Source organism: Rhinatrema bivittatum, chromosome 8, assembly GCF_901001135.1.
Source record: "Rhinatrema bivittatum chromosome 8, aRhiBiv1.1, whole genome shotgun sequence".
NCBI classification, from domain to species: domain Eukaryota; kingdom Metazoa; phylum Chordata; class Amphibia; order Gymnophiona; family Rhinatrematidae; genus Rhinatrema; species Rhinatrema bivittatum.
Window position 1 is genome coordinate 266,893,517 of NC_042622.1, and position 21,061 is coordinate 266,914,577.

General features: G+C 44.6%; 1 protein-coding gene across 1 annotated transcript in view; it reads right to left on the reverse strand.

Moving 5' to 3' along the window:
- Positions 1-10,683: 10,683 nt before the first annotated feature.
- NRTN (neurturin) overlaps positions 10,684-21,061 on the reverse strand; it is a 33,541-nt gene continuing 23,163 nt past the window's right edge. The window contains exon 2 of the mRNA XM_029614943.1: positions 10,684-12,431. Coding sequence (XP_029470803.1) covers positions 11,983-12,431 — 449 coding nt within the window. The 3' untranslated portion in view covers positions 10,684-11,982. The remainder of the gene's footprint in view (positions 12,432-21,061) is intronic.

Genomic DNA, 21,061 nt, shown 5'->3' on the forward strand with positions numbered 1-21,061 from the left:
CTGCATGGTCAGCCTGAACCGAAAATCTACCTCTTAACCACCCGGCTAGATCCCTTACAAGACTGCCCTTGGTGAGGGTAATTTTATAACTCCTCGTGACAACGCTTTGGGATCACCACTACGGTGCTCCTAGCGCCAACACCCGTTCAGTGTAAGGAGTAGGTAGCAGAGGGCGGGGTGTGCCTGCCATTGCAGAATAGCTCCTGCGCCGAGGTTGCTGGAATAGCCAGCCCCCTGCTGTGATAAAAGCAACCTAGCTGGGCGCAGCCTTTTTGGTTAGAAGTTGAAGATGAAAGAGCTATTTTTCTGAGTTAAACATTTGTTCCCCTACTCTCTGAGCTAGGCCTCAGGGCCCAGAACACTATCTGGAGCAGAAAGGGGAGCAATATCCCTTTAGGTGCTAGTTCCAGGGGATTATTTAAGGATTTTGGTCTTATCATTTTAAGGTTTTCTTTCTGCGAGAGCCCTGGTACCCCTGGCTGGAGGATTTTGGGGAACCAACTGGCTAGGTTAGCTCGGGAGGTAGGGAAGGGTTCTGCTGCTCATCAGGCCACCCAGAGAGGGCTGGATCAGGGTTGACTAGCGATAGGAGAGTTCCCAGAGAGTTTTTATGAAGCGTTTTTGCCTTCAGTCTCGTGAGGGGGGTGTTTGCTGCCACACTTCCTGCTCCGAAGAGGGGAACATGGAAGGGAGCTGCTGTGTTAGCTGCTGTTTGCACCTTTAAAAGGAAAGGCCTGTGTTTAATCATCTGAAGACAAGAGCTGTGAGCAAGAACGTTGTGATGTACTTGCCCAGTAGCCTGGGATCTTCTTGGTGTTTGGGTAATTGCCAGGTTCTTGTGTCCTGGTTTTGGCCACTGTTGGAAACAGGATGCTGGGCTTGATGGACCCTTGGTCTGACCCAGCATGGCATGTTCTTATGCTCTTATGTCCTTAATGCCCCTATTCAGAGCCTTCACCCTGGACAGAGGAGGTAAAAGTGGTGGGAGCTTGTGCTAAAGACGGTTAGCTTGTGGTTTTTGCTCTCAGTAATTTTGGAAGGGAATTTTTCCTCCCCACTGTCCACCTGAGAATCTTGCTTGTCCAAACCTGGATGGTGAGTGGTTTTCCCTGCCCCATCTCCTGAGCGTCACTTGCATTGGGAGAGAACATTTTGGAGAACTGGGACTCTCAGCTGATTGCATAAAGAACTGATGGGAAAAGTGCCATTTTTTTTTTGTTTTGCCATCTAAGGATTTCTATAGTAAAGATTTATTTTGGACACTTAACTTGAGCCTCCAGAGTACTTTGTTGGCACTCACATCCCTTACTAGCGAGCTTTAAGTGATACCTCCCCAGATGAAAGGAATCGAGTGTCACCCCGGTCACCTTGGGCCCTGGAGTATTTATTCCTCCCCCCCATCAGTAAGAACCTGACCCCCCCCCCAGGCCTTGGACTGTGAATGGAAGGGAGAGAGAAGTGGTAAAGTGGCCCTGGGACTTTCGTGTGCCCCAAACCAATACAGGGGTTACACCAGATAGCGGTACAATCTTTACCGTGTGCAACGAAGGTGCCGACTTTACTGAGAATTTTCAAAGCAAGCAGATGTGCAGAAACGTGCCCTCTTTCCTATGTTCTAAAGCATGTGCCTAAGTATCTAGGCAGGAGTTCTGCCTTGCTGGGAGCAGGTGTAAATCTGTGCGTGGAGAATTCTGTGCATGCCCAGCCAATCGGTGAAGGAATTGTATAAGGCGTATCCCTGCACCACCTCTGCCCTCCAGAAGGCCCACTTCCCGTGTGCTAACAACAGTCTGCACAAAATCAGGTTGTGCCGGGACTTTTACGCGCACTGGCACCCCGGTCGTGCACATGCGAAACGGTTTTAGGCACGCAAGTTGTTTGCAAATCAGGCTCAATATGGATAGTCCGTTTACTGCCAGGCTCATCCCAGCCTTGTCATGATTACAGCAGCGCGAGGGTGCTCCGACAGACTAACCAAAGAGGAGCGAGGCCATCCGTCCTGACTGGACATCAAGGAAGCGCCGCACGTGCACATCACCCGCCACGTCACCCCAGTGGCAGCCTGAAGAAGGAAATGTTTCGACCGAGCTGGGATCTTCAATGAGCCAGAGCCAGAACCTTTCCTGCTAAAGTTAAGTCCATTTTGGTTGTTATCTGTGCTTAGAAGTAGGGCATTATATCTGCCAATACTAGTGCACTGTCTTGTAAAAAAAAAAGCACAACTGAAATAGATATTTGGGAGGGCTGTAGTCTGCTTTAAACTGTTTCAAAAGCAGTCCCTTCCTCCTCAGCCTGGGTTTGTAAGGGGAGGCAGTAATTGGATTAAGTTGCCAGAGCCTCATGTGCATTGGGAACTGAATTCACTTTGGAGCTGGGATCTTCAATGAGCCAGAGCCAGAACCTTTCCTGCTAAAGTTAAGTCCATTTTGGTTGTTATCTGTTGTTATCTGTGCTTAGACGTAGGGCATTATATCTGCCAATACTAGTGCACTGTCTTGTAAAAAAAAAAAGCACAACTGAAATAGATAGTTGGGAGTGCTGTTAGTCTGCTTTAAACTGTTTCAAAAGCAGTCCCTTCCTCCTCAGACTGGGTTTGTAAGGGGAGGCAGTAATTGGATTAAGTTGCCAGAGCCTCATGTGCATTGGGAACTGAATTCACTTTGGAGCTGGGATCTTCAATGAGCCAGAGCCAGAACCTTTCCTGCTAAAGTTAAGTCCATTTTGGTTGTTATCTGTTGTTATCTGTGCTTAGAAGTAGGGCATTATATCTGCCAATACTAGTGCACTGTCTTGTAAAAAAAAAAAAGCACAACTGAAATAGATATTTGGGAGGGCTGTAGTCTGCTTTAAACTGTTTCAAAAGCAGTCCCTTCCTCCTCAGCCTGGGTTTGTAAGGGGAGGCAGTAATTGGATTAAGTTGCCAGAGCCTCATGTGCATTGGGAACTGAATTCACTTTGGAGCTGGGATCTTCAATGAGCCAGAGCCAGAACCTTTCCTGCTAAAGTTAAGTCCATTTTGGTTGTTATCTGTTGTTATCTGTGCTTAGAAGTAGGGCATTATATCTGCCAATACTAGTGCACTGTCTTGTAAAAAAAAAAAGCACAACTGAAATAGATATTTGGGAGGGCTGTAGTCTGCTTTAAACTGTTTCAAAAGCAGTCCCTTCCTCCTCAGCCTGGGTTTGTAAGGGGAGGCAGTAATTGGATTAAGTTGCCAGAGCCTCATGTGCATTGGGAACTGAATTCACTTTGGAGCTGGGATCTTCAATGAGCCAGAGCCAGAACCTTTCCTGCTAAAGTTAAGTCCATTTTGGTTGTTATCTGTTGTTATCTGTGCTTAGAAGTAGGGCATTATATCTGCCAATACTAGTGCACTGTCTTGTAAAAAAAAAAAAAGCACAACTGAAATAGATATTTGGGAGGGCTGTAGTCTGCTTTAAACTGTTTCAAAAGCAGTCCCTTCCTCCTCAGCCTGGGTTTGTAAGGGGAGGCAGTAATTGGATTAAGTTGCCAGAGCCTCATGTGCATTGGGAACTGAATTCACTTTGGAGCTGGGATCTTCAATGAGCCAGAGCCAGAACCTTTCCTGCTAAAGTTAAGTCCATTTTGGTTGTTATCTGTTGTTATCTGTGCTTAGAAGTAGGGCATTATATCTGCCAATACTAGTGCACTGTCTTGTAAAAAAAAAAGCACAACTGAAATAGATATTTGGAAGGGCTGTAGTCTGCTTTAAACTGTTTCAAAAGCAGTCCCTTCCTCCTCAGCCTGGGTTTGTAAGGGGAGGCAGTAATTGGATTAAGTTGCCAGAGCCTCATGTGCATTGGGAACTGAATTCACTTTGGAGCTGGGATCTTCAATGAGCCAGAGCCAGAACCTTTCCTGCTAAAGTTAAGTCCATTTTGGTTGTTATCTGTTGTTATCTGTGCTTAGAAGTAGGGCATTTTATTTGCCAAAACTAGTGCACTGTCTGTTAAAACGAAGCACAACTGAAATAGATAGTTGGGAGTGCTGTTAGTCTGCTTTAACTGTTTCAGCCATTAGTTCAAAGCAGTCCCTTCCTCCTCAGTCTGGGTTTGTAGGGGAGGCAGTAATTGGATTAAATTGCCAGAGCCTCATGTGCATTGGGAACTGAATTCACTTTGGAGCTGGGATCTTCAATGAGCCAGAGCCAGAACCTTTCCTGCTAAAGTTAAGTCCATTTTGGTTGTTATCTGTTGTTATCTGTGCTTAGAAGTAGGGCATTATATCTGCCAATACTAGTGCACTGTCTTGTAAAAAAAAAAAGCACAACTGAAATAGATATTTGGGAGGGCTGTAGTCTGCTTTAAACTGTTTCAAAAGCAGTCCCTTCCTCCTCAGCCTGGGTTTGTAAGGGGAGGCAGTAATTGGATTAAGTTGCCAGAGCCTCATGTGCATTGGGAACTGAATTCACTTTGGAGCTGGGATCTTCAATGAGCCAGAGCCAGAACCTTTCCTGCTAAAGTTAAGTCCATTTTGGTTGTTATCTGTTGTTATCTGTGCTTAGAAGTAGGGCATTATATCTGCCAATACTAGTGCACTGTCTTGTAAAAAAAAAAAAGCACAACTGAAATAGATATTTGGGAGGGCTGTAGTCTGCTTTAAACTGTTTCAAAAGCAGTCCCTTCCTCCTCAGCCTGGGTTTGTAAGGGGAGGCAGTAATTGGATTAAGTTGCCAGAGCCTCATGTGCATTGGGAACTGAATTCACTTTGGAGCTGGGATCTTCAATGAGCCAGAGCCAGAACCTTTCCTGCTAAAGTTAAGTCCATTTTGGTTGTTATCTGTTGTTATCTGTGCTTAGAAGTAGGGCATTATATCTGCCAATACTAGTGCACTGTCTTGTAAAAAAAAAAAAGCAAAACTGAAATAGATATTTGGGAGGGCTGTTGTCTGCTTTAAACTGTTTCAAAAGCAGTCCCTTTCTCCTCAGCCTGGGTTTGTAAGGGGAGGCAGTAATTGGATTAAGTTGCCAGAGCCTCATGTGCATTGGGAACTGAATTCACTTTGGAGCTGGGATCTTCAATGAGCCAGAGCCAGAACCTTTCCTGCTAAAGTTAAGTCCATTTTGGTTGTTATCTTTGCTTAGAAGTAGGGCATTATATCTGCCAATACTAGTGCACTGTCTTGTAAAAAAAAAAGCACAACTGAAATAGATATTTGGGAGGGCTGTAGTCTGCTTTAAACTGTTTCAAAAGCAGTCCCTTCCTCCTCAGCCTGGGTTTGTAAGGGGAGGCAGTAATTGGATTAAGTTGCCAGAGCCTCATGTGCATTGGGAACTGAATTCACTTTGGAGCTGGGATCTTCAATGAGCCAGAGCCAGAACCTTTCCTGCTAAAGTTAAGTCCATTTTGGTTGTTATCTGTTGTTATCTGTGCTTAGAAGTAGGGCATTTTATTTGCCAAAACTAGTGCACTGTCTGTTAAAATGAAGCACAACTGAAATAGATAGTTGGGAGTGCTGTTAGTCTGCTTTAACTGTTTCAGCCATTAGTTCAAAGCAGTCCCTTCCTCCTCAGTCTGGGTTTGTAGGGGAGGCAGTAATTGGATTAAATTGCCAGAGCCTCATGTGCATTGGGAACTGAATTCACTTTGGAGCTGGGATCTTCAATGAGCCAGAGCCAGAACCTTTCCTGCTAAAGTTAAGTCCATTTTGGTTGTTATCTGTTGTTATCTGTGCTTAGAAGTAGGGCATTATATCTGCCAATACTAGTGCACTGTCTTGTAAAAAAAAAAAGCACAACTGAAATAGATATTTGGGAGGGCTGTAGTCTGCTTTAAACTGTTTCAAAAGCAGTCCCTTCCTCCTCAGCCTGGGTTTGTAAGGGGAGGCAGTAATTGGATTAAGTTGCCAGAGCCTCATGTGCATTGGGAACTGAATTCACTTTGGAGCTGGGATCTTCAATGAGCCAGAGCCAGAACCTTTCCTGCTAAAGTTAAGTCCATTTTGGTTGTTATCTGTTGTTATCTGTGCTTAGAAGTAGGGCATTATATCTGCCAATACTAGTGCACTGTCTTGTAAAAAAAAAAAAAAGCACAACTGAAATAGATATTTGGGAGGGCTGTAGTCTGCTTTAAACTGTTTAACACCCTCCCACCCTACCCCTCTACCCACCCACCCCTAGGTTTGTGTTTCTTATATACCCTGCCTAGATTCATAAATGGCAACAAGGTTAATTAGTATTTCCATAATTGCTATTCATCAATAGTCAAAACTTACCAAAATGAGGATTATCCAATGTAACTGCTGTGGAGCCTTTATTCTGAGGGAAAGCATCTGGAAACATAGAGCTTGCCCAATTTGTGCACAACTCTCTTCCTTGAGAAAGGAGCTGAATGAGGTTAAAGCTCAATTAGCTTCAATTACAAGAATTACACCCACATTGCATTACTCGGAAAATAATTCCCCAACATCACAGAAAAACCAGAAGTCAAGAAAAAGAGATTCATTAGGCTCAGGCAGGACCCACAGTCACCCATTCTTGACAGATGGACAGCCAACAGGTACACCCTCCCACTCAAACAGGTCATTAAAAAATTATTTAAAATCCAGGATTACAGTGGGCTCTGGTAGAATTAGACCTGTGATGAGGAGACACACAATGTACCGAATGCAAAAAGAACAAAAAGCCTTCTCTAGATTAAAAACTGAAGAAGTTCTTGAGAAAAACATTGAAGTGCTACCAGAAAAGAGAAAACAAACACAATGCATGCAGAATTTCAAGATCCATAAACAAAAGAAAAATCTAATTGAGATGGATAACTCTGTCAACAGTGGCACAACTGCAAAAGGAAAGAGTGAAGTGAATAACAAATCTCAACTAAAATCTCATAAGCAGTCCAGGAAAAGCAATAACCTTAAAGAGAGTACCTGGAAGGCTATGACCACAAATGCTCATAGTTTGGGAAATAAAATCCCAGATCTGCAGGCCCTAATGGCTGAGGCAGAATTGGACATTGTTGCTATCACAGAGACATGGTTCACTGAATCTCATGATTGGGATACAATAATACCAGGCTACAACTTGTTAAGGAAGGACAGAGAGGATAGAAAAGGGGGAGGTGTGGCTCTTTATGTCAGAAACAACATCCAAGCACCTGAGCTACAAGGAAGTTGGGGCAAGGAAGAAGCTCTATGGCTCTACCTAAAAAAAGATGACGGAGCGTCCATTTATATTGGAGTGGTTTACAAGCCTCCAAACCAAAAGGAAGAGCTGGACAGAGATCTGGTTGAAGACATCCATAAGATAGGCAGGAAGGGAGAAGTGGTGATCGTGGGAGACTTTAATATGCCAGATGTAGACTGGAAAATCCCATCTGCTGAAACTAAAAATAGTAGAGCGATAGTGGATGCCATGCAAGTATCTTTGTTCAAACAAATGGTGTTGGAACCCACGAGAGAAGGAGCTATACTCGACTTAGTGCTCACTAATGCAGATAATGTCTCAGATGTCCAGGTGGGCGCCCACCTCAGCAGCAGTGATCATCAAACGGTATGGTTTAATATCACTAAAAGAATAGGGAAAAGAACCACAAAGACCTGAGTTTTACAGTTCAAAAACACAGACTTTGAGGAAATGGGGAAGTACCTGGAGGAAGAACTAAAAGGATGGGAGAACGAGAGAGATGTGGATCAGCAGTGGTCCAATCTAAAAGGAGCAATCACCAAGGCAACTGCTCTATATGTTAGAAATGTAAAGAAAAGCAAAAGAAAATTGAAACCTATCTGGTTCTCAAAGGAGGTGGCTGACAAAATTAAAGCGAAAAGAACAGCATTCAAGAAATATAAAGGATCCCAAAGGGAGGAGCACAAAGAAGAATATTTATATCAACTGAGGGAGACAAAGAAATTAATCAAGTTGGCAAAAAGTCAAGCAGAAGAGAGGATTGCCAAGGAGATAAAAAATGGTGACAAAACATTTTTCAGATACATCAGCGAAAAGAGAAAGGTCCAAAGTGGTATAGTGAAATTGAAAGGTGGTAATGATCAACGTGTGGAGAGAGACGAAGAAATGGCAGAAATATTAAACGAATACTTCAGCTCTGTGTTCACTAAAGAAGACCCTGGAGAAGGACCATCTCTACACAACAAAAAACTGGAGGGAAGTGGAATAGATGAAAATCCTTTTACAGTAGAAAATGTGTGGGAAGAGCTAAAGAACCTGAAAGTGGACAAAGCCATGGGGCCTGATGGGATACATCCAAGGATATTGAGGGAGCTCAGAGATGTTCTGGCGGGTCCGCTGTGTGACCTGTTCAATAGATCCCTAGAAACGGTAGTGGTGCCGAGTGATTGGAGAAGAGCGGTGGTGGTCCCGCTTCACAAGAGTGGGAACAGGGAGGAGGCTGGCAACTACAGACCGGTTAGCCTCACTTCGGTGGTGGGAAAAGTAATGGAGTCACTGCTGAAAGAGAGAATAGTGAACTATCTACAGTCCGGAGAATTGATGGACCAGAGGCAACATGGATTCACCAGGGGAAGATCCTGTCAGACAAATCTGATTGACTTTTTTGACTGGGTAACCAAGGAATTGGATCGAGGAAGAGCGCTCGATATCATATACTTGGATTTCAGCAAAGCTTTTGATACGGTTCCGCACAGGAGACTGGTGAATAAAACAAGAAGCTTAGGAGTGAGTGCCGAGGTGGTGACCTGGATTGCAAATTGGTTGACGGACAGAAGACAATGTGTGATGGTAAATGGAACCTTCTCTGAAGAGAGAGCGGTTTTAAGTGGTGTACCGCAAGGATCGGTGTTGGGACCGGTCCTGTTCAATATCTTTGTGAGCGACATTGCAGACGGGATAGAAGGTAAGGTTTGTCTTTTTGCGGATGACACTAAGATCTGCAACAGAGTGGACACGCCGGAAGGAGTGGAGAGAATGAGACGGGATCTAAGGAAACTGGAAGAGTGGTCGAAGATATGGTAGCTGAGATTCAATGCCAAGAAGTGCAAAGTCATGCATATGGGGAGTGGAAATCCGAATGAACTGTATTCGATGGGGGGGGAAAGGCTGACGTGCACGGAGCAGGAGAGGGACCTTGGGGTGATAGTGTCTAATGATATGAAGTCTGCGAAACAATGCGACAAGGCGATAGCAAAAGCCAGAAGAATGCTGGGCTGCATAGAGAGAGGAATATCGAGTAAGAAAAGGGAAGTGATTATTCCCTTGTACAGGTCCTTGGTGAGGCCTCACCTGGAGTACTGTGTTCAGTTCTGGAGACGGTATCTACAAAAAGACAAAGACAAGATGGAAGTGGTACAGAGAAGGGCGACCAGGAAGGTGGAGGATCTTCATCGGATGACGTACGAGGAGAGATTGAAGAATCTAAATATGTACACCCTGGAGTAAAGGAGGAGCAGAGGTGATATGATACAGACTTTCAGATACTTGAAAGGCTTTAATGATCCAAAGACAACGACAAACCTTTTCCGTAGGAAAAAAATCAGCAGAACCAGGGGTCACGATTTGAAGCTCCAGGGAGGAAGATTCAGAACCAATGTCAGGAAGTATTTCTTCATGGAGAGGGTGGTGGATGCCTGGAATGCCCTTCCAGAGGAAGTGGTGAAGACCAGAACTGTGAAGGACTTCAAAGGGGCGTGGGATAAACACTGTGGATCCATAAATTCAAGAGGCCGCCAATGAAGAGTGGGGGACTCGCCAGAATGATGGCTACTGCCTGGAAACAATACCCTTATCCAATAAACATATACATGGTTACTGTGACTCCAACATCACTCTAAGCTTCAACAGCAAGAGGAAATATGGAAAAAAGGATTTGCACTCACAAAGAGGGGAGTAGCTGGCTTGTTACGGCGGTTACTACCCCAAACCAAATAAGCCTGATACTTCACTTTCAATGCATATCCAGCATAGTTCTCTGCTTCAATGGCAGGGCTGAAGAAAAACTGATACTTCACACATCCAGCAGAGCTCTCTACTTCAACGGCAGGGGAGAAGAAAAAAGGGTTCGCACTCACAAAGCGGGGAGTAGCTGGCTTGTTACGGCGGTTACTACCCCAAACCAAATGTGCCTGATACTTCACTTTCGATGCATATCCAGCATGGCTCTCTGCTTCAACGGCATGGGAGAAAGACTGATACATCACGCATTTCCAGCATAGCTCTCTGCTTCAACGGCAGGGGAAAAGAAAAACAACCAATAAGGGCTGTATAACATAGTCTGGGTAAAACAAATAAGCATGGGTGTAGCTTGCTTATTGTGGCAGTTACTACCCCTACAACCCCTAACTAATCAAGCTAGACATTTCACTTGGATGCAGCTCCATCACTGCTCTCTACATTAATGGTGGGGGTGGAAGGGAAATAGATCCAAGAGCTAAGAGAAACAGATAAGTATGAGAGAAAAAATGTGTGAGGCTTGCTGGGCAGACTGGATGGGCCGTTTGGTCTTCTTCTGCCGTCATTTCTATGTTTCTATGAATAAAGACTGGCAGAACGCTTGAAAGGGACACTGGAAGGACGCTGAGAAAACACAGCATTGGTGAAATCCTTCAGGTTACCTACCAAAGACCTAAGGTTAGATTTTAATTTCGAACACATTAAAACATGCGTGATAACAATCAAATGGGTCTTCTCTCCTTCCCTCAAGTGAAACCATTTGGCTTTGAATACTATTGACATCAGACACAAGATTACAACTCAACAGTGATAACATCCAATAGTTTAATTGACATCTTGAATATATAATACCAGGGGAAGGAATGATAGCATATATCTGAAATCTCCACCAATATTTATACATATATTCCTGTACATTTATAGACACTGTATATATGTGTACAATGTAATAATGGTAACATATGGTCTTAAGATAGAAAAGAGTATTTACTTTCTGTTCGGTCATTAACAAAGAGGATGATGTGTGCCCTGGATAATCTCTTGGGTTTGTGTCATCTTGGACCCCCAACTGAAAAGACCGTAATATCTTCGGGAAACTAACTTTCAGTCCTGCCTTCCATTTGGCCACTGAAAACCATTATCACCTCCTGGTTGAGGCATGGCTTGGATACTGCATTCAGTGCTGGGGGGCAAAAAAAAAACAAACAACAACCACCCTCCAAACAAAATATGGCAATGAAATCAATTTGACAGAAATGACGACAAAATGAACAATTTACTAGGGATACTCTTGGAATGTGCCCAACTTTCCACTGCTATTTTGTGGGCCACTTTGGACCCCCATGTACTGGTGAGTAAAGGACAAATCAATAAAACCCCTTTGAAATGCACTGGACTGGATACTTGGTTTTCTTGGACACAGCATAATTATGTTAGATAAAAAAAGAGACTGGGCCCACAAACACAGGGCCATTAGCCAACCTAATGACTGGCCAAATATGAAATAAATGGAGACAAGGGCAAACAGTAGTATTGCCACTGATCCCAGGTCAGTTCTGACAGGCTGATCTAGTTCTGGTTATGCCCATTGGCATCCAAGGACTTGTGATCTCCTGTCTTCCCTTGATAAACTGGAACCACAAGTAACTAGACAACCATGAGTCAAAATCAGAACTGGATCGGCCTGTTACGTTTGTCCTGGGGCAAATAGAAACACTAGGGAAAGGACACTAACCAATTTGTAGATGAGTACAACAGAAATCCTGGTCTTATGCCATCACTGGCCACTCTCTTTATAAAGAGGGAAATATATCTTGAGCTGGAAAACAAATGAAGGTGTTGACTGATGTGCTGAAATACTCCTTTATATCCTGTTATAGCTAAGCTGCAACGAGTTGCAACCAAACACAAGGACCACGGTTGCCCCTAGAATCCGACTACAGAACTGAGGTAGACTTGGAACAGTGGCTTTCCTGGCTTCCTGAAACCTGCTGAATGGCCACCTCTTAGCCCCTTGGTTGCTGGTGCTACAGCCTTGGCCTGGATCCACAGTCAGGCAGTGCCTACAGGTCTCACTCTATCCCCGCCGTCGAAGTTTGCCTCCTCACACACAGCCGCATGATTTGGCTGACAGTTCCTTGATGGTGTAATAGTGGTTGAAAGCATCCAGGAACGAGACATCGTCATCATAGAGAAGTGGCCGGCAGCAGGGCCGGGCCCTCACTTTCTCCTTCTTGATCTTTTTTTTGCTCCTCATGTTTTTAAGCGACAGATCATAGTTCCTCAGGGAAGTGTCACAGGTCCCACTGCAGTAGCGAAACAGTATGGTCTCGTCTGATTCGTAGCCCAAGCCCAAGTCACTGACGCTAACCTCCAGCTCCTTCAGCTCGCAGGGTTTGTGCCGGGCCCGCGCCCGCTTCATCCTGTTCCCGCCCTTTGGGGAAGAGGGCAGTTCATGTTCCCCAGAATTTGTGGACTGTCTGTACCGTTCCACGAGCGTAGAGATCAGCTCTTTCACTTCTCCCTCTGTGTAACTCTCAAACAGAGTGCTATCTGCAATGGAATGGGAACAGCCATTACTCTATTTGACAAGGAAAGAGCACAGAACAAATACAAAAACCAAGACATTACAGGACTTAATAAGGAGGTAGCAACCAGATCGGGTTGTTTTAAAAAGGCTCAGCTGCATCAAGCTTCAACATTGACTGGGAGCAGGTCGAATAGCTGGCGAGTTATGCAGTTCAATTTATAATCACAGAGGCATTAATATGGCCAAGAGTGCTGATTCTTGTTCCTGTTGTAGGCTGGGCTCTTGACTCCATCTTTGATTAAAGAAGGCACAGAGCCCTTGGAAACTAAACAGGAGAGGGAATGTAGGAAAGCATGAAAACAGCCACTTCTTCTCACAATTTCCAGAAACAGCTGCTCAAGACCATACAATACACAAATAATAATAACGTATATAAAAATCTGCTGTTCCCTTGCATTTAAGTATGCAGCAGATTCCCTAGGATTCCTTTGAGTGTTCAGTAGGACTTTTTGTGATATTCAAAGATGGCCACCAAGAGTCTGTGACTTAATCCTATGATGAGTACACAAGATTTACTATGAACTCTATGCATACCATACATATTATCTGCTTAATTACAGCCATTTCCATGCCAAGTCTTTTAAAGAATTAACCTGAACGTGTTACATGAGGAGGGAAACCATTTTGAAAAGATGACCCACTGTGTTCATAAAGCATCATTTATTTTAAAGAAAAGAATTTGAGAATGACAAGGACTCAACATTTTTTTAGCCTCAATCTCATGTTGATGAATTGATAGGAATTTATTTTTCATTTCAAAAAGGGGACAAAATTAGTAGGAAAAATTGGTAACCCCTAGTTTAGACTCTAGACCAGTGGTCCCCAAACCTGTCCTGGAGGGCCACCAGCCAGTCGGGTTTTTGGGATATCCACAATAAATATGCATGAGAGAAAATTTGCATGTTATGGAGGCAGTGCATGCAAATTTTCTCTCATGCATATTCATTGAGAATATCCCAAAAACCCGACTGGCTGGTGGCCCTCCAGGACAGGTTTGGGGACCACTGCTCTAGACCTTTGCTCAGCAGACTTTCTGCAATGCTATTATCCCAGCATTATTTATTGACACTAATGAAAATGTGAATATGCTAGGATCACAATGTACCATGATGTCATCTCTAATATTTGTTTATATCCATGGTGCAATGGGAGAGATATGCAAATTACAATCAACAGAGACTCAACAGCTGAAAAGGAACTGGACTCTTAAGATGGGTCAATTCACTTACTGCACGGTAAACTACCGCTACCCTCAGGAACGAGTAATAAGAAATAGATCTAGTTTTTGGAATTGGCCGGGTACTTGCAGCCCATACTGGCCAATGTCGGAGACAGGATGTTGGGCTCAGTGGATCTTGGTCTGATCCAGCAGGGCATTTATTATGTTCTTATGTCCAGGATCTCCAGACTGTTAAGAAATTGGCAAGTTCAATGGTGAACATAATGTGTGATAATTCAAGGAGACTCACTGTGTGGTCAGATGGACACAATCTCCCTGTTTTCATGACAAGTCATAGTGAATGACTTATGTGGAAGAGGTTATTTACTCATTCTGGGAGTAGCCATCTTAAGTCAGCAGAGGCGCAGGAAGTTTTGCTACGGTGCCTCTGATTTCCCACCTCGGAAAGTGCTTTCTGACATATTTGCTCAGCCAGTGCAGGGGTAGAGATCCACTGAGATCTGAAACTTTTCAGGTGGGATGGTTATCCTGGCCACGTAGTCATCCAACATTTTGGCACCAGGTTTCTCCTCTAAGGATTTTGCCTTTCAAAACGATCCATATTATAAGTTTAAACAGCCACTCTTGGGTATGGTGAAGCAGACTATACCACACTTTCCAAGACGGTTTTAGGTGCATAAATGCTTTTGAAAATGACCCCCAATAGCAATGTTTTAATATCAGAAAACAGCAGAAATAAAATGTATAATTCCTTCATGCTTTATGCTCATTTTCCTTCCCTCAATGACATTCTGACATATTTAATACAGGAGTACAATAAATTAAAGAGAGAAACCTTGTTAAAGTGTAATATGCCAATGCATGTCAATCTTTTTCTCTAAAAATTACAGGCTCAATATTCAGCACTATTTAGCCAGCTAAATGGCACCATTTGAATACCTGTCTGCAGTCAGTAGCTGCTACCTAGCCAGCTAACTTTTCATCTGGGACAGAGCCACTTGTTTGGCTAACTTTACCAGATAAATGCTGATTTGCAGTGTTAATCCAGCTTAATCTATGTATTTATTTATTGATATCTCTAACTCACAAATTCCATGTAGTTCATGGTGGTTTACACTTTTACATATATAAACTGAGTATGTACAATGATAATAAGGCGATAAAACAATAATATTCAGGTGTAACAGAAGTACAATGTGGACCACTTAGATTTGGTATGCTAGAGTGAAGAAGTGGGGGGGAGGTAGCGGTTTTTGAAGGACTTTTGTGACAGTGAGATCCACAGGTGTGAACCTGCCAGAGAAGTCTAGGATTGCTACTTAGTTGTCCTCAACTTAGCTGGATAAGCTTCCCCAGCTAACTTTAAGATAGTCAGGCCCCATATTGAGCTGCTACCCAACTGCCTACATTGCCGGATAAACTTAAGCAGCATGAACCATAGCATGAGCACCCCAAGGCACTGTGAGATGGGCAAAGCAACATGAACCATAGCATGAGCACCCCAAGGCACTGTGAGATAGGCAAAGCAACATGAACCATGGCATGAGTAACCCTAAGGTGCTGTGAGAGAGGCAAAGCAATATGACCCATGGCATGAGTAACCCAAGGCGCTGTGACAGAGGCAAAGCAACATGAACCATGGCATGAGTAACCCCAAGGCAGTGTGAGAGAGGAAAAGCAACATGACCCATGGCATGAGTAACCCCAAGGCAGTGTGAGAGAGGCAAAGCAATATGACCCATGGCATGAGTAACCCCAAGGTGCTGTGAGAGGCAAAGCAGCATGAATCATGGCATGAGTAACCCAAGGCACTGTGACAGAGGCAAAGCAACATGAAACATGGCAAGAGCACCCCGAGGCACTGTGAGATGGGCAAAGCAACATGAAACATGGCATGAGCACCCCAAGGCACTGTGACAGAGGCAAAGCAACATGAAACATGGCATGAGCACCCCAAGGCACTGTGACAGAGGCAAAGCAACATGAAACATGGCAAGAGCACCCCGAGGCACTGTGAGATGGGCAAAGCAACATGAACCATAGCATGAGCACCCAGAGGCACTGTGAGATAGGCAAAGCAACATGAAACATGGCATGAGCACCCCAAGGCAGTGTGAGATAGGCAAAGCAACATGAACCATGGCATGAGTAACCCCGAGGCACTGTGAGATAGGCAAAGCAACATGAAACATGGCATGAGCACCCCGAGGCACTGTGAGATAGGCAAAGCAACATGAACCATGGCATGAGTAACCCCGAGGCACTGTGAGATAGGCAAAGCAACATGAACCATAGCAAGAGCACCCCGAGGTACTGTGAGATGGGCAAAGCAACATGAACCATGGCATGAGTAACCCAAGGCACTGTGACAGAGGCAAAGCAGCATGAACCATGGCATGAGTAACCCCAGGGCATTGCAAGTATGGCAAAGCAGCAGAACTATGGCATTAATAGCCTGAAGCACCAATAATGGTGATATGAACACCTAAAACCATGAGAGGGGATAAGCAACACTAACAATGTCTTGAATGTTTCAAGGCACCATGAGAGGGGCAAAGCAGCACAACTGTGGCATGAACAGCCCAAGCCACCAAAAGAGGGACAAAGGGTACCAAAACACAGTGGCAAGAACACCCAGCCTAAGGTACAGAATGCAGAGTAAGGCAGCAGGAAGAGTAACATCAACATCCCCAGGCACTGAGTGAGGGGTAAGACTTCAAGTACATTGGCATCAACATCTCAAGGCGTAGAGTGTAGAGTGAGGCAGCAAAAAGCAGTGGCATCAGCACAAGAAAGAGGCGTGATAGAAGGAGCAGAACAGAGAACAGCAGCAGCAGCAGTGGCAACAAGATCCCAAGGCATGCCGAGAGGGGCAGAAGCTTTTTCTTTTCTTTTTTTACAGTATGTTTATGGTTTTGGGGCCTTTTGCCCAGAACAGTGATGTGGAACACCACCCCATTTGCTCCATGGTGGCTTGCTGCTAATGCAGGGAGGGGGGCTTTTGGCCTAGGAACAGCCTAGGGGTTCAGCTTGGGAAGTGGACCCCTTTTCTGTGGCCTTCCTGTTGCTGTTCTGAGGACTGCCTCCCCTGAAATCATCACTAATGGGTGTTGCTTTTGCAAATGATACTAAATAGCACTATTTAAAAGATGGCCTAGGATTGGGGAATCCAAGATGGCCGCTGGTTAACGAGAGCAGCTCCGTGGTTCTCCTTTACCTCTTTAAAGATTTTGCTTCACATTTACCTTTTTCTTCTTTTTGGTTATGGGTAAGAGGAAGGGTAAGGCCAGAGTATACCCAGAGGTTTCCGAGGCCTCTACTCCAATTGGCCTGGTGGTCAAGCATATCTTCCAGAGCTTGGATCTTCCTAATTCTTCTGGTGTGGTGTCATTGGACTGCCTACTGAGCAGTGGTCTGCCGGTGACCATCCCAGACATGGAGGGAGTCATCTTTAACCCCAGAGATGCGCCATATTCCTCTGCAACCCGGATTTCCCTTGGTCACTGAAGCTGTCAATGGTAGCATTTTTCTCCCATTGCGCTCCTATGACATCAGAGCGACCATCTCAGCGGCGTCTGGAGGTATCTGAATGTCGGCGTTGAGCCAGGTTTCTCTTGATCGGTGTGCTCAGGGATCTGAATCTCTGCCTGCTTCATTGTCTTCGATTTCCATGAAAGAGACCATTTCTAAAGAGGTACAGTTTGTTCCTTTGATTAAGCCTACCAATAGTATACTGGATATCATCTTGGGAAGCTATTGTAAACCTTTCCACTCAGGTTGTAGAGTTTGTCTTACAGCAACAAGACCTTTCCAACTTGGTTCAAGCTACTCACTCTCAAATGCTTGATATTTCATCTAGAGTTGATTAGTTGGAAATTAAAGAACTCCTGTAGAGCTGTTACGCAAATATTTTATGGAAATGTTGTCTATTTCTGAAAGTTTGCTTCCACCTATATCAAAAGCCTATTATGCTCCTATGAGCCAGAAAAGTAATCAAGTGAGTGAAATTCCTGCTGTTGCTGATCTACTTGAATCTTTACATCTCTCTTCCTTCCTTGAAAAATCAGAAGTCAAAGATATCCAACCTTCAACTTTGCTTGTTACCTTTGCGTTAAACTCTGATTGTGACTTTATTTTAAAATTGTTTTTTCGGAAGAGGGATATTCCCTTTTTAGGGCTCAAGATTTGCATGTTTCCAGATGTAGCTAAGACCACCCAATCCAAAAGAAAACGTTTCCATTTGATGCATCCTGCTGTTTTGAACTTGGGGGCATTATTTTGGTTGTTTTTTCCTTGTAAGTGTGTCATAAAATATCAAGGAATCAAATATGTTTTCTTTGATCCCTCTCAATTGAATGTTTTCCTCAATGATTGAAGCAGACAGGATCCTATTCCCCCAATAACCAGTCGATGATTTTCATGGTTTAGTGTGGCTATTATATTTTGTTGAAGATCCCCCTTTATTTTATTTATTTATTTATTTATTTAAAATCTTTTCTTATACCGTCATTAAGTTATATACTATCACAATGGTTTACATACAGGCTAGAGATGTGAACCGGAATCGGTTCGGTTCCGGTTCAAATCTTATAATTTTTATCGTCCGGCCCGATTGGTTTTTTGTTTATCGGCTGCGCCCGATCCGATAAACAAAAAACCCACCCGACCCTTTAAACCTGATCCCTTAGCCTCCCCCACCCATCCAAACCCCCCCCCAAAACGTTTTAAAATCACCTGGTGGTCCAGTGGGGGTGCGGGGAGCAATCTCCCGCTCTCGGGCCGTCAGCTGCGCTAATAAAAATGGCGCCGATGGCCCTTTGCACTTACCATGTGACAGGGTATCCGTGCCATTGGCCGGCCCCTGTCACATGGTAGGAGCACTGGACGGCCGGCACCATCTTTAAAAATGGTGCCGGCCGTCCAGTGCTCCTACCATGTGACAGGGGCCGGCCAATGGCACGGATACCCTGTCACATGGTAAGTGCAAAGGGCCATCGGCTCCATTTTTATTAGTGGCAGCCTCCCCTTCACCAGGAGACCCCAGTGAACCCTGCTTGGAACTGTACTCTCCGGCACGTCTCTAGTCTCTGGCCTCCACCTGCTGCACTACCTCTGCTCCACCAGGGGATCACCATGAGGACATCCCTAGGGCTGTCCAGGCCCCTCTCTCCTGCCTGCACCACACCCAGACCCTTATCCTACTTAAGCCTGCCTGTCCTTTCCCTCAGTGCTTCAGCATCGAGTGCTATTCTGCTCCTTGCTCTAGCCACCTCTGCTTTGTGGCCTTTCTAGGCCTTTCTACTGTCTGTCTCGTGCATCTGGGCCTTCTGATTTCTAGTCTGCCTTGTTTTATCTTGAGGTCACTGGCTCTCTGTTCCTGGTCTTTTTTGTGACCATCTGGTCTTCTGAACTTTGTTCCTGTCTTGTGGCCTCCCGGCCTTCTGCTATGTCTGCTCTAGCCCTGAGGCCTCCGTAGGTCTCTTCCTTGATAGTAGGCCTCTGTCCGCCTTGCCCCTTGGGGCCTTCTTGCCTACGCTACCTTCATGTTTATGTTTCCTTGTCCTGTCCTGTCCTGTCTGAGTCCTGTGTTCCAGTCTGTCCCTGAGTTCACCCTTACTTCCACGCACCTTCAGTTTGTTCCTGTGTTTACTCTTACCTCCACTCAGCTCCGGCTCAGCCCCTGCTCCATTCCCAACCTTTCCTCCAGTCTGCACTCCACTCCTGAGCTTCAGCGCTGCCTGCACATCATGCCTTGCTCCAGCCTCACTAGACTGTCCGCACCTAGTTCCTGCCTTGCTGTCCTGTGCCACTCCAGAGATGGTGTCCACAGCGCCCCCTCTATAGCAATTCCCTCAACAGTGGTCTTTCTGTAAGAGATTGAAACCAGGCCCGCTTTCCATTTAGTAGCAAGCAAAGCATTTGAGGAAGCTCCCAGGAGAGAGAGAGAGAGACCTTTAACACTCTGCGGTGCTCAACTGTTTGGTTTTTCATCTAGCAAGTGCCACCATCAAGAGGGACTTCTCCATTTTTTTTTTTACTGTTTTTTTCCCACACAATTTTGTGTGTGGGACAGGGTGCATCCTTTACAAACTGATGACATTGGGGTGGATCTGTTTGACCCCCTCCCCTTTGGAGTACTCAGGGGTAAAGATAATATTTGAAAGCTGCGTGCTTCACTGCTTTCCCCCCAGCCTCCCTCTATCTGCCTTCCTTAGTGTTTGTTACTAGCCATATGAGTAGAGTTGGTTGCCCTGGCTAACAGGCCATACCCAGTGTTAATTCTGCATTGCTTGATTTAATATAAGAAAACTGCAAGTTTATATTATACTGCACTGCTGTACTTTTCCCATTTAATGTTCCTGTTGGATTTACTGTCTTCTTACACAATACTAGACAAAGGGTTAATTACTGTTCTATTCTGGTGTGATGGTTTTATCTGGTCTGTGGTGCCACAAGTGAGAGGTTGTTTGGGAAGGGCACAGAATTCTGGTATCAGGGTAACCAGGAACCTGTCTCATCCCCTACTCAGGCTACAAACCCAAAGATAAATCACATTAGTTAATATCATTTCTCATGTGGCACTCCCCACCCCAAGCCGAGGATCCTAGACTGTAGGAAAACTATACCTTGTGTTACAGGGAAAATGATGGCAACCAGGGTGCTCTACTTTGGTATCCAGACCAAGGGGAGAGGAGAGGGGGTCCACAATAGAGAGAAGCTGGGATAGGCTAGTTGAAAACTGCTTGCAAGTGATTGGTCCTGCTCTTTGCGCAATCCCCCACTGCCTTAAGCAGAGACTAAATATTTTTTAAAAAAGCATTGCTTAATGCATAGACTTGAAGAGTAATGAAACAAAATAAATGAAAACTAAACACATTTCTCATTTTCTGTATTATTTTATTCTGATGCCAACGAAACAAAAGAAAAATTGTTCATTTTGTTTTGAAGTGATTGCACATCCCTATTCTGCAGAAGAACGTAGTAACAGGCTTCTCCTTCCTTCAAATCACAACCTTTGCATAGTGCTCAGCAAAAGGCTATTCTCGTTAAGGAGAATCAGTCCTCGCTTCCCCAAAAAATGCCGTCACTAAAAGTAGTTGCCTACCAGCATTCCTGAAGCTAAAGGAAGACAGATATAAGGACTGGGTTAAAAAACAAGTATTAAGATTATACGGGCGTGGGAATGGTAACCGTCCAACCAGCATGAAACGTTAGCGATTGTAACTCCCCACACCACACTCTCAAATCACACCACAGCAGAACATCCTGTCTCCCATCGTTTTCCCGGTAGTACAAGGTCACAGGCAGACAAACACACTCTCCCTATTAGACATTCTTGCTTTTCTTCAAGCAAGACCACCTAAAAACTATTTATATTAGAAATTAATTTTTATATAACAGTGGTCTCAAACT